At 25.1% G+C, this 26,484-nt stretch overlaps 1 protein-coding gene across 1 annotated transcript in view; it reads left to right on the top strand.

The window, feature by feature from the left end:
* The window catches only part of LOC109599549 (tyrosine-protein kinase transmembrane receptor Ror), a 58,618-nt gene that overhangs the window by 14,451 nt on the left and 17,683 nt on the right, over positions 1 to 26,484 (top strand). Inside the window, exon 2 of the mRNA XM_020015557.2 lies at positions 18,675 to 18,830. Coding sequence (XP_019871116.2) covers positions 18,675 to 18,830 — 156 coding nt within the window. The remainder of the gene's footprint in view (positions 1 to 18,674; positions 18,831 to 26,484) is intronic.

Here is a 26,484-nt window from a genome sequence, read left to right as displayed (position 1 = left end):
TGTCAAACTTAACTTAAAATAACACCCGGCTATTAAACCTGATATTTCACTAAGTGTTTTTGAAACGGCGGTGTTTGACGTAAAAAAACAACACACGGTGCTAATTGGATTTAGGTTTGCCAATAAAATTTGATCATCTTTTTTTTTGTATACGTTTATTGTGCTCAAAAAATACAGTACATGATTACAAGTTGCTTAAATTTGGGTGATTACTTTGATAGGATGTAAATGAAAATGTCAAACATGGAGAGGAGGAAGTTCTGGATGGCGTGGCCATAAACTGGGTCCGCCAACAGGGCCGTGCCCATCTCCAAGGTGGTGCTGGCCATCTGGCGAACCTTCCGGAAGATGCTCACCAGGAAGTTCCTCAGGATCACCGAAGTTTCAAGGCATTTTTTGATTTCGTCCTCCTTCAAATTTTGTCCTTCGTTGTCGGCGGACTGAGGGTCGTTTTGGTTGTCCGGCGGGGTGTTTTCGCCCTGTGGGTGTGCTATTTCGTCTGGCTGAGACATAACGGGGTCAGAAAAACCGGAGACAAAATTGGGAAAAACTCGTCCAACAACGTTTTGACGGCTAATTGACAAATCAAAATGACCTCTGTCGCTTAACTTTGAAACAACAAACAAAATTTGACATAAAGTGTGGTTTTGTTGGAGCAGCGGCTTATCTGAAAGGACGGCGACCGGGTCAGTGGTTTTTTTTCAGTCGTTTTCAGCAAAACATTCGCCAACAATGTTCGCACTCATAAATCTAATTCCTGGTAAACTGGGGAGAAGTGCATATCGAAGGCAAAAGTGCCGCTCGTGCCTCGGCCTGTCGGAGTTTCGACTCTTGCACAACAAAACGGGCATCGAACGTCGAACAATGGCACTCTTTCAGCGAAATCGGCGGCAGAACGCCAATTACTACATCTGTTACTTGGATATGTGTGATTACTGCTACTTCGTGCTATAAAATTTGTTACAATTTTTGTGGGCCCTGTGGTTAGTTTTTGGTCTCCTAAATGTTGGAACAAATATACAAAGAAAAACAATTTTATTCTTCCTGAAACACACGTTAATGTTCCGCATTGTTTGCCCCGATAATGTTATAATTTCCTTCATTTCCCCTTAGGCAAAATTACGTTCAGTTAAGCATAAAAAAAATTAATTACTTTTTTAATTAAAATACCCACAATTAACTGTTTTTTTTGTACAACGTGAGTTTTCATATTTTTCATATGATATATATATGATTTCATATATATAATTACATATTTCAGGCGTAATTTTTTGCGAAAGCCCCAATTTTGCGGTTTAGCACAGTTCAATTCCTGCTGAAAGGCATTACGTTATTCACAAACAGAAAACGGAATTCATTAAAATCCAATTTTGGTTAAACTTGAACTTTGTCTTTCTGGTTTTAATACGTTTTGTGCTGTAACTGATCCGATTACCCTAATTCGGAACTGGAGAGCATTTACGGAGATATAGAATGATATTTTCTAAATATCCAATATTATTGAGAGGCTAGACTTCAGCCTGTTGAAGTACCACCAATAAAACAAAATAATTTTATAATACTTTTGAATATTAAATATTAATAATATATAATTTTTTTAACTAATTGATAAAAATTAAACAAAAAACTCACTAGAAACTGTCTTTTTATAATTACAATATATCAGATTTAAAATTTCCTTACTTTTATAATTATAAATATTTTTGAAATATATTTTTTTTTATTAAAGACATAATTTATACTTTTATAACTAAAAATTTACATAAAATTTATGAAATCATAAGATTTCAAAGCAAAAAAAAAATAAGTCAAAATTAGAAAATTAAAAAAATTTAATTCAGTTTTTAAAAATTGTTAATTCACAAATTTTTAATTCAATAAAAAATTAATAAATTAAATATTAATCATCTTTTTAATTTAAGTAGAAATAGATGAAATAAATATTATATATTTCAGACAATATAAAGATTTAACCAGTTTTCAATCTAAAAAGTAGAAGATTATAAAAATTTGTAACAATTTAACATATCAAGAAAAATCTTTCTGTCTGAATCTAAAAAACATTAAAAAAATTAATTAATAAAATTAAAAGAACATTTAATAAACTGTTGAAGTTGAAATTTACTCCAAAATCACTGAAAATGTAACAAAATATTCTTATAATTACTTTTGAATACAAATTATTGTAATAATTTATATATTTTTATAAATAATTAATAAAAATTAACCAAAAAAACTAATTAAAGCCTGTTTTTTATAATTACAATATTTTTTTCATTTAATTATTTTTATAATTATGAATATTTTTGAAATATTTTTTTTATAATTAAAGACAAATTATAAGTTTTCAAAACAAAAAAAAGTCAATCAAAATTAGAAAATTAAAAAATATAATTCAGTTTTTTAAAAACTTTAATTCGCAAAATTTTAAGTCAATAAAAATTAATAAATTAAATATTAATCATCTTTTTAATTTAAGTAGAAATATACAATATATTTCAGACAATATAAATATTTAACCAGATTTAAAATGTAATATTTTTTTATAATTTTAAAAATTTCTATAATTAGGCAATTAAATGTAAAATACGATTTTTACTTTTAAAACTTAAATTTACATAAAATTCATATAAAACTATAAGTTTTCAATGTAGAAAAGTAAAAGATTATAAGAATTTAGTAACAAAATATTCTTATAATTACTTTTGAATACAAAAACGTATATAATATTATTATAATAATTTATATATTTTTATAAATAATTAATAAAAATTAACCAAAAAACTAATTAAAGTCTGTTTTTTATTCAAAATTAGAAAAATATAATTCAATTTTTAATAATCATTAATTCATACATTTTTAATTCAATAAAAAAAATAAAATAAATATTAATTGTATTTTTTAAGTAGATAGAAATAGATGAAATAAAAATTATATCAATTTTTAACCAAAAAACTAGTTAAATTCTGTTTTTTATTTATAATTACAATATTTCTTTCAGAAAGTAATCAAATTTATTCAGATTTAAAATGTAATATTTTTTTTATATTTTTAATAATTTTTTATAATTAGACAATTTATACTTTTAAAACTATAAATTTACATAAATTTTGTTAAATTATAAGTTTTCAAGGCCAAAAAAATATCAATCAAAATTTAAAAGATTAAAAAAACATAATTATTAATTATAATTTTAAAAAATCAGCAAAAAAGGGAATTCTTTAAAATCCAATTTTGATTAAACTTGAACTTTGTCTTTCTGGTTTTAATAGCCTTTGTGCTGCAACTGATCCGATTACGCTGAATCGGGCTGGAGAGCATTTACGGGGATATAGAATGTTGTGCCCTAAATGTTCAATATTATTGAGAGGCTGCAGACAGTCTTCAGCCTGTTGAAGTACCACGTGCCTAAATTAACCAGACAAGCAAATCCGTTATAGGAAATACACGGATCGTATTTGTTTGTTAACACCACGTGCAATTTTGTATTAGCAATTTTGCATACAACACAACAATTTAATGGAAACGCAGCATTTTATGCATATTTAAACTACCGTAACACTCGAAGTGTTTATTAATTATTAGCACCTTCGGCTTTCAGTGTCCAATGGTGCGTGGCGGTTTATTAAAAATTTAAACTGCCGGAGAATTGGTTATTAACGACTGTTGCACGTTCTATTTGAACTATTCCGCAGGATATTCCGTGTGACTGTGCAATTCCGTTTTGAAACGTTCAGGATTTATGGCGTGGTTACTTCGGATTTTTGTTCAGGACAGGAATTTCAAATAAATTAATATACGAAAATAATTTCCGATTCGGGTTTTATAATTTAAAAGTTTGGGGAAACGGCGGGAACAAAGTGAATAACTGAAACGCATGCTGCGTCGGTTTCCACCGGGTTAATTAGAGTTTTTTTCAGGTCTGGGAAACCCGAACGAAAAAGTAATAACAATCTGGTTTATTTGTACATTTAAAAGTTGAGCACAATAAAATGTTTTTTTTGGAAAAACAGTAATTTAATAGCTAACTGCAAATATTTTTACAAGAATTCGGCCAACATAAATAAAACATTTCGAATCTTAAAATTTAAAAATAGTTTAACGATAGCCATGAAATCAAATTAGTCTTACCATTATAACAAGTATAATTTAAAAGACTATTATCTTTAAAATTTATTGGTTTTCTGTGATTTATTTCCCGAATTTAACAAAAATATTTATATATATTTCAGAAAACAATATATGCATCAACGTATATTAATATAAAAAACAATATATAATATTTAGAATAAACATTGTCTAATAAATCTTTAATACTTGTTATAAAAAACAATGTAAACCACTCTAATAATTTTTTGAATTTTTGAAAAACCTTTTGAATAGACTATTTCAATGTTATTGACACAATCATTGATTTATTAATTTTTATTGAAATACTGATTGAATTTCGTAGCTACAATAACTTAACAATTTAAATTAATGCCAAAATAACTTTTAAATTTTTTAAAAGTTTAATAATTTATTCTCAATTTATAAATATTTAAATTTAGTTATTAAGTATGGAATTTTAATTTTAAAAATTATATATATTTTATATAAAAAATTATTTTTCTTTAAAAAATTAAAGTTAATAATAAATAAACATAATTTTTAAAAGATTTTTATATAATTTATTTATTTTAAATAATTTAGAACATTTTAAAAAATAAAGAAAAACAACAATAAAATATTTAAAATAGCATAATAAAATTAAGAGAGCCTAATTTATCCACTAATTGTAAATTTTTATGTATAGATTTAATATTATAATTAAAAATTTGGTTAAATCTTATTTATGAGATTAGAATTTATTCAAAAATCGGTGAAAATTTAATAAAATATTATTACAATTATTTTTAAATATAGAAACTTATTAAAAGTATTTTTTAAAATTCTTAATATATTATTATAAAATAAAATAAAAATCACCTTTCAAGATTTTATACAAAAAAAATTAATTAAAATCTAACTATTTTTTGCTGTAAATTCCTTCAAACAATAATCAAATTTACTCAGATTTATATTTTAAATATTTTTGTAATTGGACAATTAAATATAAAAAACAACTTTTACACTTAAATTTACATAAAATTCATAACAAATTATACGTTTTCAATGTAAAAAATAATAAAACACTCAATCTAAAAAAGTAAAAGATTATAAAAAAATTGTAACATTTTAAAATATCAAAAAAAATTGTTCTGAATCTAAAGAACATTAAAATAAACAATTAATAAATAACAAAATTAAGAAAACATTAATTAAACTGTTATTTTGATTAATATTTAATATTATAATTAAAATTTTTGTTAATCTCATTCATGAAGTTGGAATTTATCCAGAAATTAATATTTTTTATAATTTTAAATAGTTATGACACATTTTTTATAATTAGACAATTTATACTTTTAAAACAAAAATTTTCATAAAATTTGTCAAATTATAAGTTTTCAAAGAAAAAAAAAACCTAAAAACCTTAGAAAATTTTTAAAATTCATTAATTAATAAATTTTTAATTCAATAAAAAATTAATAAAATAAATATTAATCATATTTTTGACTTTAAGTATATAGAAATAGATGAAATAGATGAAATAAAAAATATATAATATATAAATTTTAACCAAAAAACTAATTGATAATATAATTACAATATTTCTTTCAACAACAGATTTATCCAGATTTAATTATAAATATTTTTGAAATATTTTTTTTTTATAATTAGACAATTTATATTTGGAATACTAAAAATTTAAATAAAATATGCCAAATTAAAAGTGTTTTAAAGCAAAAAAAATCAATCAATCTTCTAAATAGAAGATTAAAAGAATATAATTCAGTTTTTAAAAATCATTAATTTACAAAATTTTAATTCAATAAAAATAATAAATTATTAAGTAGACAGAAATGGATGAAATAAGTATGTATTTTTATAATTACAATATTTCTTTCAAACAATAATCAGATTTAACATTTAATACTTTTTTAAAATTTTGAATATGTTCATTCAAATTCATTCTATAATTAGAAAGTTTATACTTTTAAAACTAAACATTTACATAAAATTTGTAAAATTATAAATTTCCAAAACAACAAAAAATCAATCAAAATTAGAGGATTAAAAAAATATAATTCAGTTTTTAAAAACCCTTAATTCACAAAGTTTTAATTTAAAAAAAAAAAAAAAAACATATTTTTCATGCAAATAAAAATATATTATAAAGAAATGACGTAAGAGATAAAATACTTAAACAAATTAAATAAAAAAATAAATTATATTTAAATTAGAAGTCTCAACTCTCAAAACATTCCGGTTACTCCATACAAATCCACCTCGACTTTCATAATTCTTAATTAATTTCCCCTTTTCCCGATTCCGAATCAACTTCCGATAGTCTTATTATCCACTCAAATTGCTTTCCAAATCTCAATTCGTGTTCCTTTTCCGTCAAAAAAAACATCGGGAAAACAGCCACCCACATTTCCGTCAGTGTCTTTTAAATTTAACCGCCGATTATTACTGTTGTGGGGGTGTGCGTGTTACGTGTTTATCGAAGTGATCTGACGCATGTGGGAAACAAACAAATGTTGCACATCGTCGGACCATTTTCATCCCGACACATTTTCCCCTCAACGTCGTGTTTCTTTTTTTTCGGCCGCCTCTCCGTCCCACGTAAATTCAACGGAGCGCAAACCGGAGCCGGAGAGGGAGTAATTACCGCCGAAAATTGCCTCCCGGTGAAAATTCGTTTCGTGCCGGGAAAGATGTGCGACGAAGTCGTTTGCGGTTCGTTCATGCGATGCGTTCCTGAATGAATGGGCGGTTATGAGATGGAACTCATGCGTCCATCGAACGTGCATGTAAACGGCATTAGCGGATCAACGTGACGTTTCTTTCAGTGGGACGTCGGTGGAATTCAATTAAATGAAATTAAATTGTGCACTCTGTCCTGTTTTATCTTGGACGAGCTGATGAATTACGTCGTTTTACGGATTTTTAAACTACTTGATGTCTTTTTTTTAGGGGTCATGGCCAGAAAATCATAAGTCTTCCTTGTTTTTTCTTCTTTTAGATGTTTCAGCTATTTTTGGATCATTTTTTTTTAAAAGAATTAACAGTAAGCCCAATTGAGATGCATTAGAAAGATGATTAAATTAATCAGTGAACAATACATAATTTCTATTGTTTATATCTGAAGGAAAATAGCTGAAAGAACTGAAATTTTACACGCCATTTCAACAAAAAACAATTCTAATATCCACAATTTTACACTTTAACAATCTCCATTAAAAAATGTCAATGGTGTGTCAAAAAAAAAGAGGAAAAAGGATTGTATAAGTGAGCTTCTAAATCTCGACATTTTTCGTTCAAGTAAATTCCGTAAACCGATGACAAATGGTGAATTGGAATTTCCTGTATTTCAATTGTAAGGGTGGAATATTCAAAAAGTTCCCTGAAAGATTCCTGAAAAACAAATTTCCGATATTGCGATAGGTTCAATTCAAGTGGATATTTCAGAATGGTATTTAAATCTTTATGTCGTATAGAAAAAAATTATTTAATGAAATTTAAACACTTTGAAATATTCCAGAGAGTCTTTAGTAAGTCATACATTCAATTAAAATTTATTTCCTCTTCAATAATTTAAAATCAAGGTGATCAAATTGATGAACAGGGTGAAAGGTTCCACAAATATATAATTTCTATCCAGAAAATCAAGATGATCAAAATATTGAACAAGATGAAAGGTTCCACCAATTTATGACTGAAATAGAAAGAAGACATCAAAGCTTCAGAGAAGAGCAAATAATATAAGACATTTACAAGTTTCTTACATAAAAAGATTCCACAAGTAAAAAACATGTCGAAATTCTTTAGTAAAGTTAAATATTTAATTATTTTTCTTATATTATATTACTTCATAAAATTTTCAATTATGATTTTTATGTTCATCATCTTTCAGTCATCTTCTTTTACTATTCAGGAAATCAAGGTGATCAAAATAATGAACAAGGTGAAAGGTTCCACCAATTTATGACTAAAATAGAAAGAAGACATCAAAGCTTCAGAGAAGAGCAAATAATATAAGACAATTACAAGTTTCTTACATAAAAAGATTTCACAAGTAGAAAACATGTCGAAATTCTTTAGTAAAGTTAAATATTTAATTATTTTTCTTATATTATATTACTTCATAAAATTTTCAATTAAGATTTTTATGTTCATCATCTTTCAGTCATCTTCTTTCCTATTCAGGAAATCAAGGTGATCAAAATAATGAACAAGGTGAAAGGTTCCACCAATTTATGACTAAAATAGAAAGAAGACATTAAAGCTTTAGAGAAGGGCAAATAATGTGAGACAATTCTTAGTTTCTTACATAAAAAGATCCCACAAGTAGAAAACATGAAAGTACATGTCGAAATTCTTTAGTAAAATTAAATATTTATTTATTTTTCTTATATTATATTACTTCATAAAGTTTTCAATTAATATTTTTATGTTCATCATCTTTCAGTCATCTTCTTTTCTACTCAGGAAATCAAGGTGATCAAAATAATGAACAAGATGAAAGATTCCACCAATTTATGACTGAAATAGAAAGAAGACATCAAAGCTTTAGAGAAGGGCAAATAATGTTAGACAATTATAAGTTTGTTTCATGAAAAGATACCACTAATAAAAAGTTCTTTAGTAAATTTAAATATATATATTATATTACTTCATAATATTTTCAATTAAGATTTATTTTCTCATCAGTCTTCACTCAGGAAATCCATATGTTTGTTGTTATTCTATGTATTATCTGTTAAATAAACTCTCAGAACAAAAATTAAAGGTGAAAATTATTCGAATTAGAAAATACAATAAATAAATTATAATTCACTTACACTTAGTATTTCCAGTAAATGTGATTAGTGTGTATTTATAACCCTGACTTTTTTCGTTCAAACGTTTGACGACCAATTTATTTGAAAATAGAATTTTCCAAATGGGATTTGTCAATTTACGTCGACACTTTTAATAATCCAACTTGGGGGGGAAATCGTACTGCCATACATACATAAAAAAAATCCTCAAGTTGTTGTAAAATAATTTTAATAACGGCTAAAAAATCCGTATAAAGTATAAATGTTTTTGCTTCAAAAATTTATCGGTCTAATGAACTAAAACTTTCTAGTTTTATTTTACAACTTTTGTAACATAAAAACAATCTTGATTGGCATTATCTACGAAACTTAATTATTGTGCAATTTTCATAATAACACCTTTCATAAATTCTTTTCGATCTTTGCCGCAATTTTAGACATAAAATAATTATTAATTTTTAATAAATATGAACTTTACTACATATTTTTTAGGCTTTATTTGGTTTTAATGGCTTTGCTAATATAAGTTTTAAAAATGTTAAAAGGTTGAATAAAGTTATGTTTTTTTGTATATTTATTACCCAAATAAAACTGCTTTTAATTATTTTTTAACATTACTTTTCTTAGACATTATAAAAATATTTATATTTATTTTTTAAATATTGTTATTGAACTCGTTGAGACCCAAAATTTTTTATGGAGAATTTACATAAAATTAGAGCCTAATTAGCAGTCTTTTAAGTAAAAAAAGTAATTTTAAAATTCTCAATGTTATTAAATTATAAAAGTATAATTAAACTTTAATTAAAGTTTTAATGAGACTGTTTCTTCCCTTGATTAAAACTGTCAAAGCTTTTTTATTTAACACAACTTATTTTAAAAAGTATCTCTTGTAGTTTATATTTGTTTGTTTCGTATATTTTTGTTTATTCTGTACTTTTTACGTTATTTATACATATAATTAATTGTCCTACATATAATTTCATTTCTTGTTAAAAATTAAAATAATATAATAAATAAATAAATATGGAAAAACAAAGTATAATTCAAATTAATGTCTCAACAATTATAATAATAATAATTTATACACATTTATAAAATTATTTTGAATATAAATCAAAGTAAAGAATTAAATTTATTAATAAATATTGACAAATTAAAACGTTTCTGACAAATTTCAAATTAAGATATTAATATTTTAAAAATTGTATTTGAGAAAATTTTAATAATACACATTTATAAAATTATTTTGAACATAATTAACAAATTGAAACTTTTCTGTTAAATTTCAAATATTAATTTTATTTACACACATTTATAAAAATATTTTGAATATAAATAGAAGTTTATGAAAGCTCTGTAGCTGTATTATTTTATACATAAATCAACGAACTAAAACATTGCATATTCAATTTAATAAATTAATTTCGTGTATATTGTAAACCGATGTTGTAATTAAATTTTACCCCCATTGAATATTCATAAAAAATGTGTATACAAATTGCGGCCTATTCTTCAGCCTTAATAATATCAAAGTTTGAAAATAAAGTTTCAACAAACTTGAGTCCATTCGTAATTCAACAGATCACAATCAAGACAATCAAATATGATAACAACAATGACGTAAATAATTCCGACGATTCTTCGAACAAAAACAATACTTTAATTAACAATTTTAGAGCTTTCTTTGGAAAAAAATGCCGCTGATAAAACGACGATTCGTCTTGACATCGTGAAGAACCTGAGATCAAGGAACTTGGAAATAAACACATACGATTGCGAGTATTTATTACACAAATGTAAATTGTTGCCTTTTGAAGTAGCAGAGGTCACTAGAAATATTTTACGGTTTACTACCAAGATAACGATGGTTCTAGAACCGTTATTAACTGAATGCGATTGTTTATTTACTTCCCTTAATGAGCAACAACATAAAATTATTATTTTCGAGTCGACTAATAAATTGTTTTATTGTTGTGGCTTACTTTAACACGGAAGTATTGTTTTTGTTTCACAAGTAACTTATTTAATTTTGCTCATGCCATCTTGGAGGACAATATTCCTGATGTAAAAGTGGCAGGAGAATTGGAAACCAATAAATGAGTCTAAGAGTAAAATGCAGGAGAGACCATCACACCTTATTATCCTGAAATTCATTGCAGGAAACCTCTTTTTGATCACTGTTATGTACGATAAAAAATTTACTCAAGTAAAACATGAATCAAAACGTTAAAAGATGTTAATGAAATTAAAATCTTCCCAAATAGAATCTTTGAAATGTATTTTTTATTGTTCTTAATAATTACTTTTTCCTCTAATAGTTCATTTTTGCCATCCAAATTAACTTTGACCTTCCAGTCCATTAAAAAGGATTTTCTTATTATTTTATTGAACGTTCATTGTGTCTTATATTCATAATAACTGCTCCAACTTGTTATTTATTTTCCTTAAAAATAAAAATTAATGATCAGTTTCCTATTTCTCGTGCAAATGCATCGTGAACTTATTATTGAAGCGTTCTTTTTTTGTTGAGAATCGAACGACATCCGCATAAATTGGTGACGATTCAATAGGTCGCTCCTTAAATACGAACGACATGAATACATTTCCACGTCTGAAGTATACACAAATATTTACCATTAAAATGTTCTGTGAATTCGGAGATATTTACCATAAATACATAAATAAATAAGGCGTAGTAACAGCAACACACACAACATTGCTGATGCGAATAATAAATTATGTAATTAATAATAGAGTGGAATCAATCGTGTGTTAATAAAAGAACTTACATTTCCTTATTTCATGTAATAATTTATCGGTGATTAAACGGATAATGCAGCACGAATAGGTCACCTGTCTTCTTTCATTAAACCATTGAAATGTAAAGTCCAGGTCTAAATGTTCTTTCACAGTTGTTGCGGAGGTGTCAACAACAACGATAATTACAGCTGTTCCTGTAAAATCATTAGTTTTGGTCATTCACGGAGGTTTTTTTATATTTTCAATAATAAATGCCTTCCCACGCCATCAGGAAATGTTCATTTTATTAAATTTAACTTCATTGAAGGAGGCAGATAATTTATCAGATTATTTACTCTTCGTTTGCGACACAAAAAAAAATGGTGATTATTCTTAAGAAGATTTTATGGTGAAATGACACATTATGGGTGTGATTGTGAGGACCGAGAGTTTTCAATGAATTTCATCTTCCCACTGTATGATGAGCATTCAAATGTATTTTGTGGGTAATTTAACAGTTAGTTTATTCTAATGCCTTACTACGCAATTTTTAGACAACAAAAGGATTATTTTTCAAATTAAATTTTATTTTTTAAGCACAAATTAAATTAATACAGTATAAAAACGTCAAAATAAATTGAAAAAATATAAGAATTGTAATATAAAAATTAAAAAAGCTTTGATTTCCCATATCTAATAAAACTTAACCAAAAAGAGCTTTCAACTATTATATCAAAAATCACTTTTTTTAACCCAAAAGATGTTTAAATACAATATAGAAAAAAAAAATAAGTAGAGTAGTTAAAAAGAGCTTAAAAAGCTTTCAAATAATGTAAATGGTTAACATTAATAATGTCATTTTAAGCTGATTTTTTAACTGAATTGAATTTACATAAATTACAGCACATCATTAAACCATTTTTAACTCATTTTTTATAAAAACAATTTAGGAAAAAAATAAATAATTAGGAAGAGAGTAAAAAGCTTTCATATATATATATATATATATATATATATATATTAATTTTAATATGATATAAAAATTAAAAATTTATCAAAATAAATCATTAGCCAAAAATTTAAATTACTTAAATACTTTTCCAGTATCTAATTAAAACTTTAATCAAATAGAGCTTTTAACTTTAAAAATATTATAAAATAGTCAGAAATACACCTTTTTTAACCAAAAAATGTTTAAATACAATGTATAGTTATAAAGAGCTAAAAGAGCTTTCAAATAATATAAATAATTAACATTAATAATATTATTTTAAACTGATTTTTTAACTGTATTGAATTTGCATGAATTTTAGCACATCAGCATAGTTTTAACTTATTTTTTCTAAAGTAATAATAAATGGGAAAAAATAAATAATTAGAAAGAACATAAAAAGCTTTCAAATATTATATACAGTATAAAAATGTCAAAATGTATTTTAATATTATACCAAAATTAATAATTGTAATGTAATTAATAAAATTAAAAATTTATCAAAATAAATCATGAGCCAAAAACTTAAATAACTTTTTTCAATATCTAATAAAACTTAATCAAATAGAGCTTTCAACTATAAAAAATATAAAAAAATTGTGTGAATTATATCACTTAAACACATCAATTTTGACCAAAAAAATGTGTAAATACAATGTAGGAAAAAAAAAATAAATAGTATAGTTAGAAAGAGCTTAACAAAGCTTTCAAATAATATAAATCGTTAACACTAATAATGTTAACGTTAAGTTGATTTTTTAACTAAAATTAATTTCAATGAATTTTAACACAGAAATACAGTTTTATCTCACTTTTTAGAATACAATGTGAGAAAAAATATATAATTAGAAAGAGAATAAAAAGCTTTTAAGTATTATTTACAGTAGAAAAATGTCAAAATATATTTTAATATTGCACACAAATTAAAAATTGAAATGTAAATATAAATAAAACTAAAAATTTATCAAAATAAATCATCAGACAAAAACTTAATTAACTTTTTCCAGTATCTAATAAAACTTAACCAAAGAGAGCTTTCAACTATAAAAAATATGAAAAAAATGTGTGAATTTTATCACTTGATCAAAAAAATGTTCAAATTTAAATAAGAAAAAAATAAATAGCATAGTTAAAAAGAGCTTAAAAGGGCTTTCAGTCAGTACAAATAATTTAACACTAATAATGTTGCTTTAAGCTCATTTATCACTAGAATAAATTTTCACTAATTATCATTTTTAACACACAGTTTAGAAAAAAATAGATAGAAAGATAAAAAGCTTTCAAATAATATGTACAGTGTCAATATGTATAAACCTATTGTAATATACAAAAAATGAAATTAAAGATTTATCAAAATAACTATGAACTAAAAAACACAAATTACCTTTCCAGTATATAATAAAACTTTCAAATATAAAATATATTCTAATAAAACATTAAAAATTATGTGGGCATGTTTATAGGTTAATTTAAAATTATATGCATTTATTTTTACACGAAACCATAAAGAAGAAACACTTGAGTAAAATCGATCATTTATCAGAAAAATATTTTTATTGTTCAGATATTGCAACGAGACAAGATAAATAATGACCATTGTATAAAAGAATTCAAATGAAAACATTTCATACTGCTTTTTTTCTTTGAATCATACTATAAATAATTTTGTTGTTAAGTATAACAATTTTAATTCCTAAAATATAATTATTTCTGTTTACTCAAAATATGTGTTATCATCTTCTGGTTATTGTTTGACAATTTCCATTGCTGATTTATTTTATCTCCTCGCATTTGTATTCGAGTTTGAATAATGACCATAATGAATAACAAAACTACAAAAACATGGTACATGGTACAGCTAATCCGTACCATTAATAAATAACCATGTGGCAGCAACAATCGAGTGGGATCGATCGAATTATTATCAAAGAATTATTGCATTAATATGGACTTCCTTCTCTTGTCGGTCGTTGTTGATTTATTGGACGATTAGGCATATAATGCGGCACGCATATGTCACCTGTCTTCTTACATTTACCCATTGATATCCACCAAGACTAAACGATCTTTGATCGTTGTTGCGGAGGTGCGGACAATTACGGTTGGTTCCGTTTAATTAATTGTTTGCTGTACTCGATCTCCCACACAAACCACCTGAACGTTTTAATTAGTTAAGATTTTGTTGGTTTTTGGTAACTTTACGAGTTTAATACAATATCAAAACGGGACTTTGGACGTGTGAGAACCGGGCAAAATACCTTAATTTATATTTTATAACTCATAAATATTCCTCAGGTTATTATAAATTTCTGTGGCAATTTGCAGGTTGTGAAACGTTTAATGTTTTAATATTCTTGAAGATTCGCATTACTTAATCGAATATTTCGTGAGGAATGCTGAAGAGGAGGGACAAAATGTGAATTAATTAATTAATTCTTAATTACGTTTATTAAGTTTTATTGAGGGGAATTGCTATCGATGTCGAGTTTTTAGATATCTAACATTTTCAGATAAATGACGATATTACATTTTCGTTATCACCCCTCAACGAAAATGTTTATGCATATTATAAATTTATCAGTTTTGTCACATTTTTATCCATCACGTTTTATTAAAAAACGTTTCGCAGCCAAAAATTGTTTAATATATAATGTTTAGTTTAAAAATAATAAGTTTTATGTCCTTAGTAATTTTTATTTAAACCTGAAGTTGAAGGTTTCCCGTAAAACATTTTTAGGTCCGTCTTTATGGCCAGTTTGAGCATACGTTGAGAATAGAGTGAGACTCAGAAGTCCCCCGAAAGTGCCCCGATTTCCTCGTTATCAGGAATTCATTGCTCACTTAATCATTTTGGTCCGATACCGACATTCAAAAATCGTCTAGACACATAAAAAACCGACTCGGGCCAGTTACGAAATGATTTGGCTTTCTAGCCGAGGGGAAGCACAGCGGGTAGCCGTAATTCGAGCCACCCTCGTCACATTTTACCTTGTACCACGCTCTCCCGCCGGTTCGGTACCAATCCGGATCGAATTCCGTGCGACACACACGTATAATTTACATGTCCGTTTCTCTCGACCACTCCGGCCCCAATCGATAATTCTAGGTACCCGAAAATCAAAGCTTTTCGAAGCTTTTAATATTATCTGAGTGTGATTTTTATGACGGGGCGATTAACTCGTTGGAGGGTAACGGAAGAAGGGGAAACGGTGGAGAAGGAACAGCCGTTAGTTCCGATTGTTCGACAATCGGCTTAAAATAGTCAAACGGTCCAGATGTAAACGTTCAGTTTCCTAAACCCTTTGCCGGTGTCAACAGTTTAATTTTACACCGAAATAAATTCCATTGTGTTTCGGAACGTAAATATTTATTTTTATGGAATCCTCTGTACAACCGAATCCTGATTATGATGGAGTGCAACTGGACGGTTATAAATAACCCTAATTAATTAAGCAAATATTTGGCTCCACTTTGTTTTAATGTTTTTCCTTTTTGTGTTTTTTGAAAACTTTGTAAGGAACGGATTTAAGGCTTTTCCTGGAATAAACAACTTTTTAATTAATAATTTATTAATTAAAAATTCAACCCTAATGCAAGTAATATATAGCAACAGAGGGTTAAGTAACGGAGCCAAATATTTCAATGGGATTTAGTCCTCAGGAGTATTAACCATTTTTTTTTGGGGATAAAAAAGTGAAGTTTCATTATTTTTTCAAGATAAACAAATTAAACTTTTGCCAGTTAAGTGGACCATTTGTCTTTGTTTATTCTGTCCTTGAGTCATAAACAAATAGCAGTAAACATTTCTAGATAGATATTCATTAATTATCTCTAAATAATATTTTAAATTCATAATAAGAATTACTAGTAATGTTGAACACAATCAATATTTACTCAATCAAAACGTTTCCACTGAAAGCAATTCTAAGAAAAATTTTAAAAATATCAAATTTGTTATCGTGTTACTTCAAAGGCGTTTTTGTTTGAAATTATATGTTAATATTAACAATTATAATATAATTATTATAAATAATTTTAAAGACATTTTAAAATATTAAAGTAAAATATTAAAAATCAAATAATTTTTAAATTAAATATATATTTTTTTTTAAATTAAGCTAAATATATTTTTTTTAAATTTAAGTATTTATTTAAATAATTCAATATTTTATTTCTTAAACATTTTAACCTTTTTTTAATTTATATTCAGTATTTTATTTTAATTTAAATTATATATTTTATTATTTTTTTTAATTTTAACTTAAATATTCAAAATTTGTTTTTAAATTTTTATTAAATATTTTATTTTATTTAATAAAAATTTATTTATTTAAAAATTTAAAGACATTTTAAAATATTAAAGAAAATTATTTAAAGATATTTAAAAACAAATAATTATTAAATTGAATATATTTTTTAAATTTAAGTATATATTTAAGTAATTAAGTATTTTATTTCTTTTTTTACATATTTTATATATTTTTTTAATGTTAACTTAAACATTTTAACCATTTTTTTTTTTTTAATTTTTATTGAATATTTTATTTATTTTTTAATTTAAATTATATATTTTATTATTTTTTTAATTTAAATTAAATATTTTATATATTTTTTTTTTAATTTTAACTTAAATATTCAACCATTTTTTTAAATTTTATTAAATATTTTATTTTATTTAAATTATTTATTTTATTATATTTTTAATTTTAATTTAAATATTCTAATTTTTGTTTTTTAAATTAAAGTTTTTATTTTTTTTTAATTTAAATTAAATATTATATAATATTTCATAATATTTTTCAATACTTTGATATTTTTTAAATTTTGAATATAGGCCAGAATTGTGTTAAATTTAATTTTAGTTTATAACTGTAGATTTTTGTTAAAACTAAAAACAGTATTTTGTAAATTGTATATTTTTTAAAATAATTACCTTTATCAATACTATATTTGTATTATTTTAAATTAAAAATTATTTAAGACGATTAATAAATATAAATATTTTAATTTAAGTCAAAATTTTGTTACAAAACATAATAAATAAATAAAAATAAGAGTTGTTTTTTATAAATCCTATATAAATATTATTTATAATTATAAAATATTTATTATAATTTCTTAAAAAAGTTATTTAATATTTAAACATTTTGATTAAAAGGCTTTAAATTACAAAAAAATAAATATTTTTTTTAAATAAAAGATAAATTCATGAAAATTTGATTATAATTAATAATATAATAATATAATTATGAAATTATTAAATATTTATTTTTTTTTTTTTTCATTTTAAAATTAAAACTGTTATTTTAAAAAATATATTTTCTAAACTAACTATCTTTACAAATTTTTGTTTTTTCATGTTTAAAAATATTAATTTTAATAATTTTATATTTAATTTAATTTTTAATTTATGATTATTTTTAATAGTCAAAAAAATATTCATTAAAAAATATAAATATGAAAATCCAATATTGTTATGTGCAAAATAATTATATTCATTCCTAATTTTAAAAATAAAATAGCATTTATTATAATTTCATAAAAAAACTATTTTAAATTTTAAAAAAATGCTTTTAAGTTTTAAAATATAAATAATTTTTATTTTGAAATTAGAGATAATTTTCATGAAAATTTGATTATATTTAATAATTAATATTAATATAATAATGAAAATTTTAAAAAAGCTTTATTTCTTTTTTCATTTTAAATTTGAATTTTATAATTAAAAAAACACATATATTTAAACAGTGTTTTGAATATTAATTAATATTTAACTTTTTTGAAAAATATAAAAAAAATGTTGAGGTTTATTAATATCTTTATGTTTTTAAAAAATTTTAATTTTTCCTCTTTAAAAAAAATAATTTTTCAATAAAAATTAAAAAAATTATTATATTCAGTACTTGAATTTTCAGCTATTATTGATATATAATTTAAATAATAATATTTTAATTAATTTTGATTCGTAGTGTAATTAATTATTCAATAAATATATAATATTGTTAATGAATAATTATATTTTCCAATTTCAGAAGAAAGAAGATTCATCTACAAGAACGGAAGCTGCTATTCCGGCGTTTGCCAGGACGGCGCAGCTTGCCAGCAATACGAGAATGGCACATACACCTGTATTTGTACACATGATTCCCTACCACCCCCTGTACACGGTACATGCAACAGGAGAATAGGTAAATACTATATACAGCCAAAATAATAGGTGGCGCATTCGCCATTTTTACAAATTAATAGAGTCAGAATCACCCACTCAGTAATTAGATTTAACGCAGGTGTTCCCTCACTGCCCACCTAGATTAGCGGCAGTATTTCAGTAGGTTTGGGTGCACGTAACGTTCTTTAAAAGGCGACGGATGAAGGAGCCTTTTAATTTGCTCACAAAGGGATTGGGCACGGATGATGTTTCAATTCAAATCCATGTTACGCCCACTGTTGCGCCTCTACAGGTTTCCGTAGACGATAAAAGCATTATTTTTAATTATCTCGTACCGGATTAATTATTTTCATCGAGGTAATATTAATTACCGTTTCGTTTCGATCGTGTGAAAGTTTGTAGGAAGCTGAATTTTCCGGCTTTCTTTCGTTAAAATGATTTGATAAATGCATCATTTTGTTCGATAAGACAGTTAATTTAAAAAAATAATTAACTGAGGAAGTTAATTAAAATTGCTGGACGGAATTAACGAAGATGAATTATTAAAAAATTGCAAACATCGGAGAAATTTCGTTGTAATTTAATACTGAATTGATGGTTAATCATCTGTTACTTCGTGTTCCGGAAGTTAAGAGGGCAATAAATGTGTGTCAATGAAAAATGCCTTAAACTTTGTTTAAATTAACCTGGATTATTATAATGATTTATATTATTTCATTAAAATGTTTATATATTGGACAACTTAAAAATAAATGAATATCGTTTAATACTTTGGGTTTCTTTTGAAGGAAAACAAGACAAAAATAAACATGATATGTGTCAATAAAAACAATTTTTACTTGAAATCCAATCTACCTATTTACATATCAGATATTTTATATAGGTATCTGATTCAGAACTTCCTTTTCAATACTGTGTAAACAAATATGCAAAATGATGTGTAAACATATTTGTTTAACTAAAAAAGTATTTATGGACAATTTGCTTGGTAAATAACTCTGATTAAACACATCACTCCATTGCAATTTTGTAAAATAAACTGCGGAAACTGTTTTTTATCATTTAGTGATTTTTTTATTAATAGATATTAGTTGTTTTAAGCAAACTATTCTATGATTAAATATTTATTTGTAGTACTACTCGTAGAACTTGTTCTCAGGTGATTCATTCTCAAACATCGTTCATAATGAATGAACTTCCTGACCAAGTTAGGAAATAGATTAAAGCATTAGTTAGTCTGTTTGAACCTTATGATGAATTGTTTAGTTAAAATATTGTGTTATCTAATTAACATTCCAACGTAGATAATATTAATTTAATTAGTTTCTAGAAATTGATATTGGTTTCCAATAATAAAAGCAAATTAGTTTCATTAATATCTATTGATAAATCAAGTATCAGTTAATTCTGAGTCTGGATATTATTTACCTCTATTTTCTGTATTATTATAAACAATAATATACATTAGTCCAACAATTTTGCCTTGTAATTTAATATAAATGAACACAAGGAAGTTCTTATTTATTTAATTTACATAAAAATATTAGAAAAACAGGTCAAATAAATAAAATATATGTCAACAAGATTAATGGAGCATTATCCTTCGTTGTAATTTGATCTATCAAATTATATTTCCGATATTTAATCCATAATACAGTTTTTAGTTACGCTAATATAATTAACGAAAAATCTTAAGAAAGGACGAAGATTTTAATGAGGAAGTTGGGAAGTTTATTCTCTTACTAAGAATTAGAGATTAGAGATGATGACATATGTTCTTTATCTGCCTTAATCATCTTATAGTCGACTTTATTATTTCTGAATTATAACAAAAAATGATAATCTTATTAAATTATTACAGTAATTACAAATTATAAATTAATTACTTCTATTTTAACCTAAATAATTACAACTTTTTTTACTAAAAAATGGGGACAAATATTTAATTATAAATGAAATAGTAGAAACATTGATTTTAGTAACTTATACAAAATAAAAAAGGGTCAGATTTAAGATATTTTATAATTAAACATTAAATAATATATTTATAGAAAAATTTATCATTAAAACTATCATTTTTTGGAAATATCTTTTAAATTAATTACAAAAAATTACAATTTAAGCCATATTAAATATATCAATTTAATAAAATGTATCAAAATATATGAAAAAATATATAAACTGGTAAAATATAATTTGAAATTTATGTTTCTTGTTAATACTTAAAATAGTAAATATAATATAAATAAGTATTAAATATAATATAAAATAAAAAATAAATATTTCTTAAATTATATTCAACTATGATTTTTTAGTTTTTTGAAAAAATATTAAAAATTAAGTGTTGTGAACTAAAAAACAAAAATATTAATTAAAATAATTATTTTGTTGAAGTGTTTTTTAGGCAGTTTTACAAAATTTATAAGTTATATTGTTACTGTTGAATTATTATTACTGAAAATAATTTAAAATTATAAAATTTTAAAAATTAAAATTAATAAATTAAAATATTAATAAATATACATAAAAATAAGCTAAATCAAACATAAAATTAAATTAAATTAAATTGGTAATTTATAAAATTTAAAAAATTAAGATTAAGATTAAGTTTAAAAATTTAAGATTAAGTTAAATTTAAAAAATTGAGAATAGTAATTTAAATTTATAAAATTTGAAATATAAAAAATATATAAATTTAATTTAAATTCAAAAAATTAAAATGAATAAGAAATTTAATTTTTTTATTAATTTAATATATAATATTAATTTTTATAATTTATAACTTAATTTATATATATAACTCAAATATAAAATTATATTAATTAATTATTAATCCACTTTTTAATTTTTTTCTCACTAACTTTTTATAACAATAAATTAATAACCAATATTTTTTTAATAAATCAAAATTATAAAATAATATTAATTAATTACTTGATTACTTATTAATTTTCTTTAATTTTATTTCTGTAATTTTTTATAACAATAAACTAATATCCAATTTTTTTTTATAATCTTATTAACTCAAAATATAAAATTATATTAACTAATTAATTATTAACTCAGTAATTTTCTCAATAACTTTTTATATCAATAAATTAATAACCAATATTTTTTTAATTATTTTTTTTATTTATTTGATTAATTATTAATTATCTCTTTAATTTTTTATGTAATTTTTAAAACAATAATGAATAATATATAATAATGAATATTTTATTAACTCTTTATTAACTCTCTCCAACAATAAATTAATAAACAATATTTTTTTAAAAATCTTACTATTTATAAATTATAAAATTATATTAATTACTTAATTGATTAATTATTAATTATCTCTGTAATTTTTTATAATTTTTTATAAACTATTAACCAATATTTTTTAATGTTTTTACTAACTCAAAATAATAAAATATATTATTTAATTCTTTTCTTGAATTATTTTGTAATAATAAAATAATAATTAACACAAAATTATAAAATTATATTAATTAATTGATTAATACATTAATGTACTAATTGATTTTGACATAATCCTTTTATTTTTACCGCCAACGGATTTTGTTTAAAGATATTAAATTTCAAAGACACCTCAAAATATTATAGTTTTACTTTTTATAATGGACTTTGTATTGTGGCTGTACGAGTAACATATTCTTTTCTTTTTTTTTAATATTTGTATGACAGTACGTCATATAATATATCCACAGTGGTGGGTTTCAAAAGATAAACATAACAAAATATATGACCCAAATATATTTTATTTCCTGGGCCCACCCATTCTAGAAAGTAAACAATGGCCCCAACCACAAAAACCAGACATTCTTTCCAATCTCCCAAAGAGAGCGCGTGCAGAGCCACGTCTCCATCAATTTGAATATAATTTGTAATTGAATCCGGCATAAATAACACGAAATTTAAATACACTTATGATGGACGGACCGCACCTCCGCGGTACACCGGTAACGCGATTAGAAACCTGCGCCGGTTAATTCAGCTGCATTAGAACGTGGCAGCATAATTCGTTTGTTATGCAGTTGCACGGAACGCGATCATAATGGACCGGCGGGGCCGGTAGGTGTTCCCCATATCGGATACCATCTCCGTAAGACACGACCACGTCCGCCGCACCGTACCACCGCTTTCGTCATCCGGCACATCGTAAATTCAACGAGGCCCTCGATGGACGGCGTCTCCGTTGATGCTCCAATTCTATTCGGATTTATCTTAACGGTCATCTCGTTCGGAACTAATGCGCCAGATGCGGCTGAATTGGAATTGGATTGTCGCACATTTAAAAATACATTTACGGCCGTGGAAAGCTGTTTACATCTGTTGGAGGCTCAACAACTCGTGGCTTTTTGCTCACACAAATATGGAAGCTTAGAACTAATACTGTTACACCACTAAACTAGTGTGTTATTGAATCAAGTTTGATCCTTTGTGACATGTAACGTATTAGTTGGAAACTAATTTGAGCAAGTTATGCTTATGTCATTCACAAATCTGACACTTCCGGTACAAGTTGTGTACTTATTAATTGTAAATTAGACGATCTGTTTATGTGTACAATCATAATATTTACCAGAAACTTAATTGACACTGCCAACTTCAGTAACTAAAGTTTAGTTACACGATGGAGTGTACTTACTTACGTACTTTAATAACCTTTTCACTTAATAGATTCCCTCCTGGTGTGATTTACTGATTGGAGAGTAAAAATTTAGTTCTATGTATGTGACTCCTTTTATCCCTTTTGATGGTTTAACCTTTTAACTTTAATGTCCAAATTAAAACTGAGTTGATGGAACAGTTCACATCTGTACCCTACCCTTCTTCAAGTAAACTCTAATTGGTCACTGATTGATGAGTGTATAATGTCCCTTTGTCAAATGTTAATTCTTCACATAACTACTTTCTTTATTGATCCAGTGTCAGTTTACTGATGAGAGTTAAATCCTTAAGAGACATTTTTGAATGGACACAGCTGAAAATGTAAAACTGTATTTTAAAACTTTGGATGTAAGCAATAAGATTTATTCAGACTATGAAGTCAGTTTGTTGCCCTGTCTAGCTTCTGTCGACTTTAAACAATTTACCACATGATCGCTTCGTATTACTTCTCGAAGAAACTATTTCCTTTAAAGGTCCAGTTTCAATTTGTCTCTATTGTTTGCTTTGAAAAAGGTTTGCCATTTGTTCACAGTTGAGTCCAATATCATGTTAGATATGCCTAAAGGCACCATATAAAACAAATCACTGTAGTGTATAACACAAATAGTCAAATATAAAGAACAAAGGACGACTTCTTACACACCCCTCAGTTAATTCAACGTATTGCCTTTCATTATAAATTCATATAACCCAATTAAAGTCAAATTGTCGTCTAATGAATGTTGATCTTTACAAAAGCTATTTATATGCTTATTATACCCACTGTGAATTTCTTGAAAACCACAACAGTTCAGTGGGCTCATCGCCTAATTGGTAAACATGAGTTTATTGTATTAGAATTCGAGAGGAACAACGAGAGTTACTAATTTAAGTCTGCCACGTATTCGGCAACCAAAATATTCTGTGAAAGGCTTCTTAAGCACATATACGTGTATGCTAATATGTATCTTTGTATTAGATTGCAGCCTCAAACGGAATTCCTTTGAGGATTCTCCTAGACAAATCTCATTCACACTGATAAGGTGTGTCTAAAATGTTTCAAATCCTAAAATAGTCAATTGACTTCCGGGTACAAAGCACAACCTCCCCAATGTGTCTTTGGTATATTAAACCAATTAAATCGTATTACACTTGATGCAGTGTGTCAAGGAGCTTATCTAATATTAATAATAATAATCTCTTTATATTTTATGGGTAAGTAGTAAACCACACGATTTAGTTTTCAGATAAAGTTGTCTTTCATAATTCATTTACTATCTTGGCCTGTATCATCTAATGAATGTAGAAAGTAGAGTGGGTTAAATGTGACATGACTTTTAAAATTACATGTTTTCTTGTTGTTGCCTCCAGCTCTAATATTCAGTATTCAGTGTTTTCTTTAAGAGGAAGCTTTTATAAATCCTTTGTTGCCTTCTTTTTGTTAGAGGAAGTTGGTAGTTACGTCTATTAACATACACTAACACTTATGTTATTTTCTTCAAATACATTACATCTTCAAGGTGTTAAAGACAAATGAAATATAAAAATATGCCAACAATTGATATGATCTGCATCATTTAATAAATTCAAAAAGCTGACTGGGTTAAATGTGGTACCACTTTTAAAATTACATGTTTTGTTTCCTTGTTATGTTTTCCCCAGTTCTGAATATCCCTGTAAATCGAAAGTGTTTTCTTCAGGAGGAAGCTTTTATAAATCCTTTGCCACCTTATTTTTGTTAGAAGCAGTAGGTAGTTACGTTTATTAAAAGGTTACAAAATGGTGGACAAACATTTATGTTATTTTCTTCCAATAAATTACATCTTCAAGGTATTAAAGTCAAATGAAATATAAAAATATGACAACAATTGATATGACCTGCATCATCTAATAAATTCAAAAAGCTGAGTGTGTTAAATGTGGTACCACCTTTAAAATTACATGTTTTGTTTCCTTGTTTTGTTTTCCCCAGTCCTGAATATCCCTGTAAATCGAAAGTGTTTTCTTCAGGAGGAAGCTTTTATAAATCCCTTACCACCTTATTTTTGTTAGAAGCAGTAGGTAGTTACATTTATTAAAAGGTTACAAAATGGTGGACAAACGTTTATGTTATTTTCTTCCAATAAATTACATCTTCAAGGTATTAAAGTCAAATGAAATATAAAAATATGACAACAATTGATATGTCCTGCATCATCTAATAAATTCAAAAAGCTGAGTGTGTTAAATGTGGTACCACTTTTAAAATTACATGTTTTGTTTCCTTGTTTTGTTTTCCCCAGTCCTGAATATCCCTGTAAATCGAAAGTGTTTTCTTCAGGAGGAAACTTTTATAAATCCTTTGCCACCTTATTTTTGTTAGAAGCAGTAGGTAGTTACGTTTATTAAAAGGTTACAAAATGCTGGGCAAACATTTACATTATTATCTTCCAATAAATTACATCTTCAAGGTGTTAAAGACAAATAAAATATAAAAATATGACAACAATTGATATGACCTGCATCATCTAATAAATTCAAAAAGCTGAGTGGGTTAAATGTGGTACCACTTTTAAAATTACATGTTTTGTTCCCTTGTTATGTTTTTCCCAGTCCTAAATATCCCTGTAAATCGAAAGTGTTGTCTTCAGGAGGAAGCTTTTATAAATCCTTTGCCACCTTATTTTTGTTAGAAGCAGTAGATAGTTACGTTTATTAAAAGGTTACAAAGTGGTGGACAAACATTTATGTTTGTTTATGTTCTTCCAATAAATTAAATCTTCAGGGTGTTAAAGACAAATAAAATACAAAAATATGCTGAGAATTGAATATGTTTCTTTAATAATAGAAAAGCAATTTTAAAATGACATATATGCCAACATTTTCCGATAAAATCCTGCAACAATATCAGGAGCAGTAACAAGCAGTCACTTTCCGGTAGAAAGCATTTGCATCATTACAGCTAAATCGCAGCGGAATCGAAGCAAATTGTAACGTTCACAATTTACCTCCAATAATCGACTGCATATCACAGTTGCAAA

The sequence above is a fragment of the Aethina tumida genome, chromosome 4 (genome assembly GCF_024364675.1).
Source record: "Aethina tumida isolate Nest 87 chromosome 4, icAetTumi1.1, whole genome shotgun sequence".
Lineage (NCBI taxonomy): Eukaryota > Metazoa > Arthropoda > Insecta > Coleoptera > Nitidulidae > Aethina > Aethina tumida.
The sequence above is the reverse complement of the archived record's forward strand: the minus strand, read 5'-3'. Positions and strand labels throughout refer to the sequence as shown.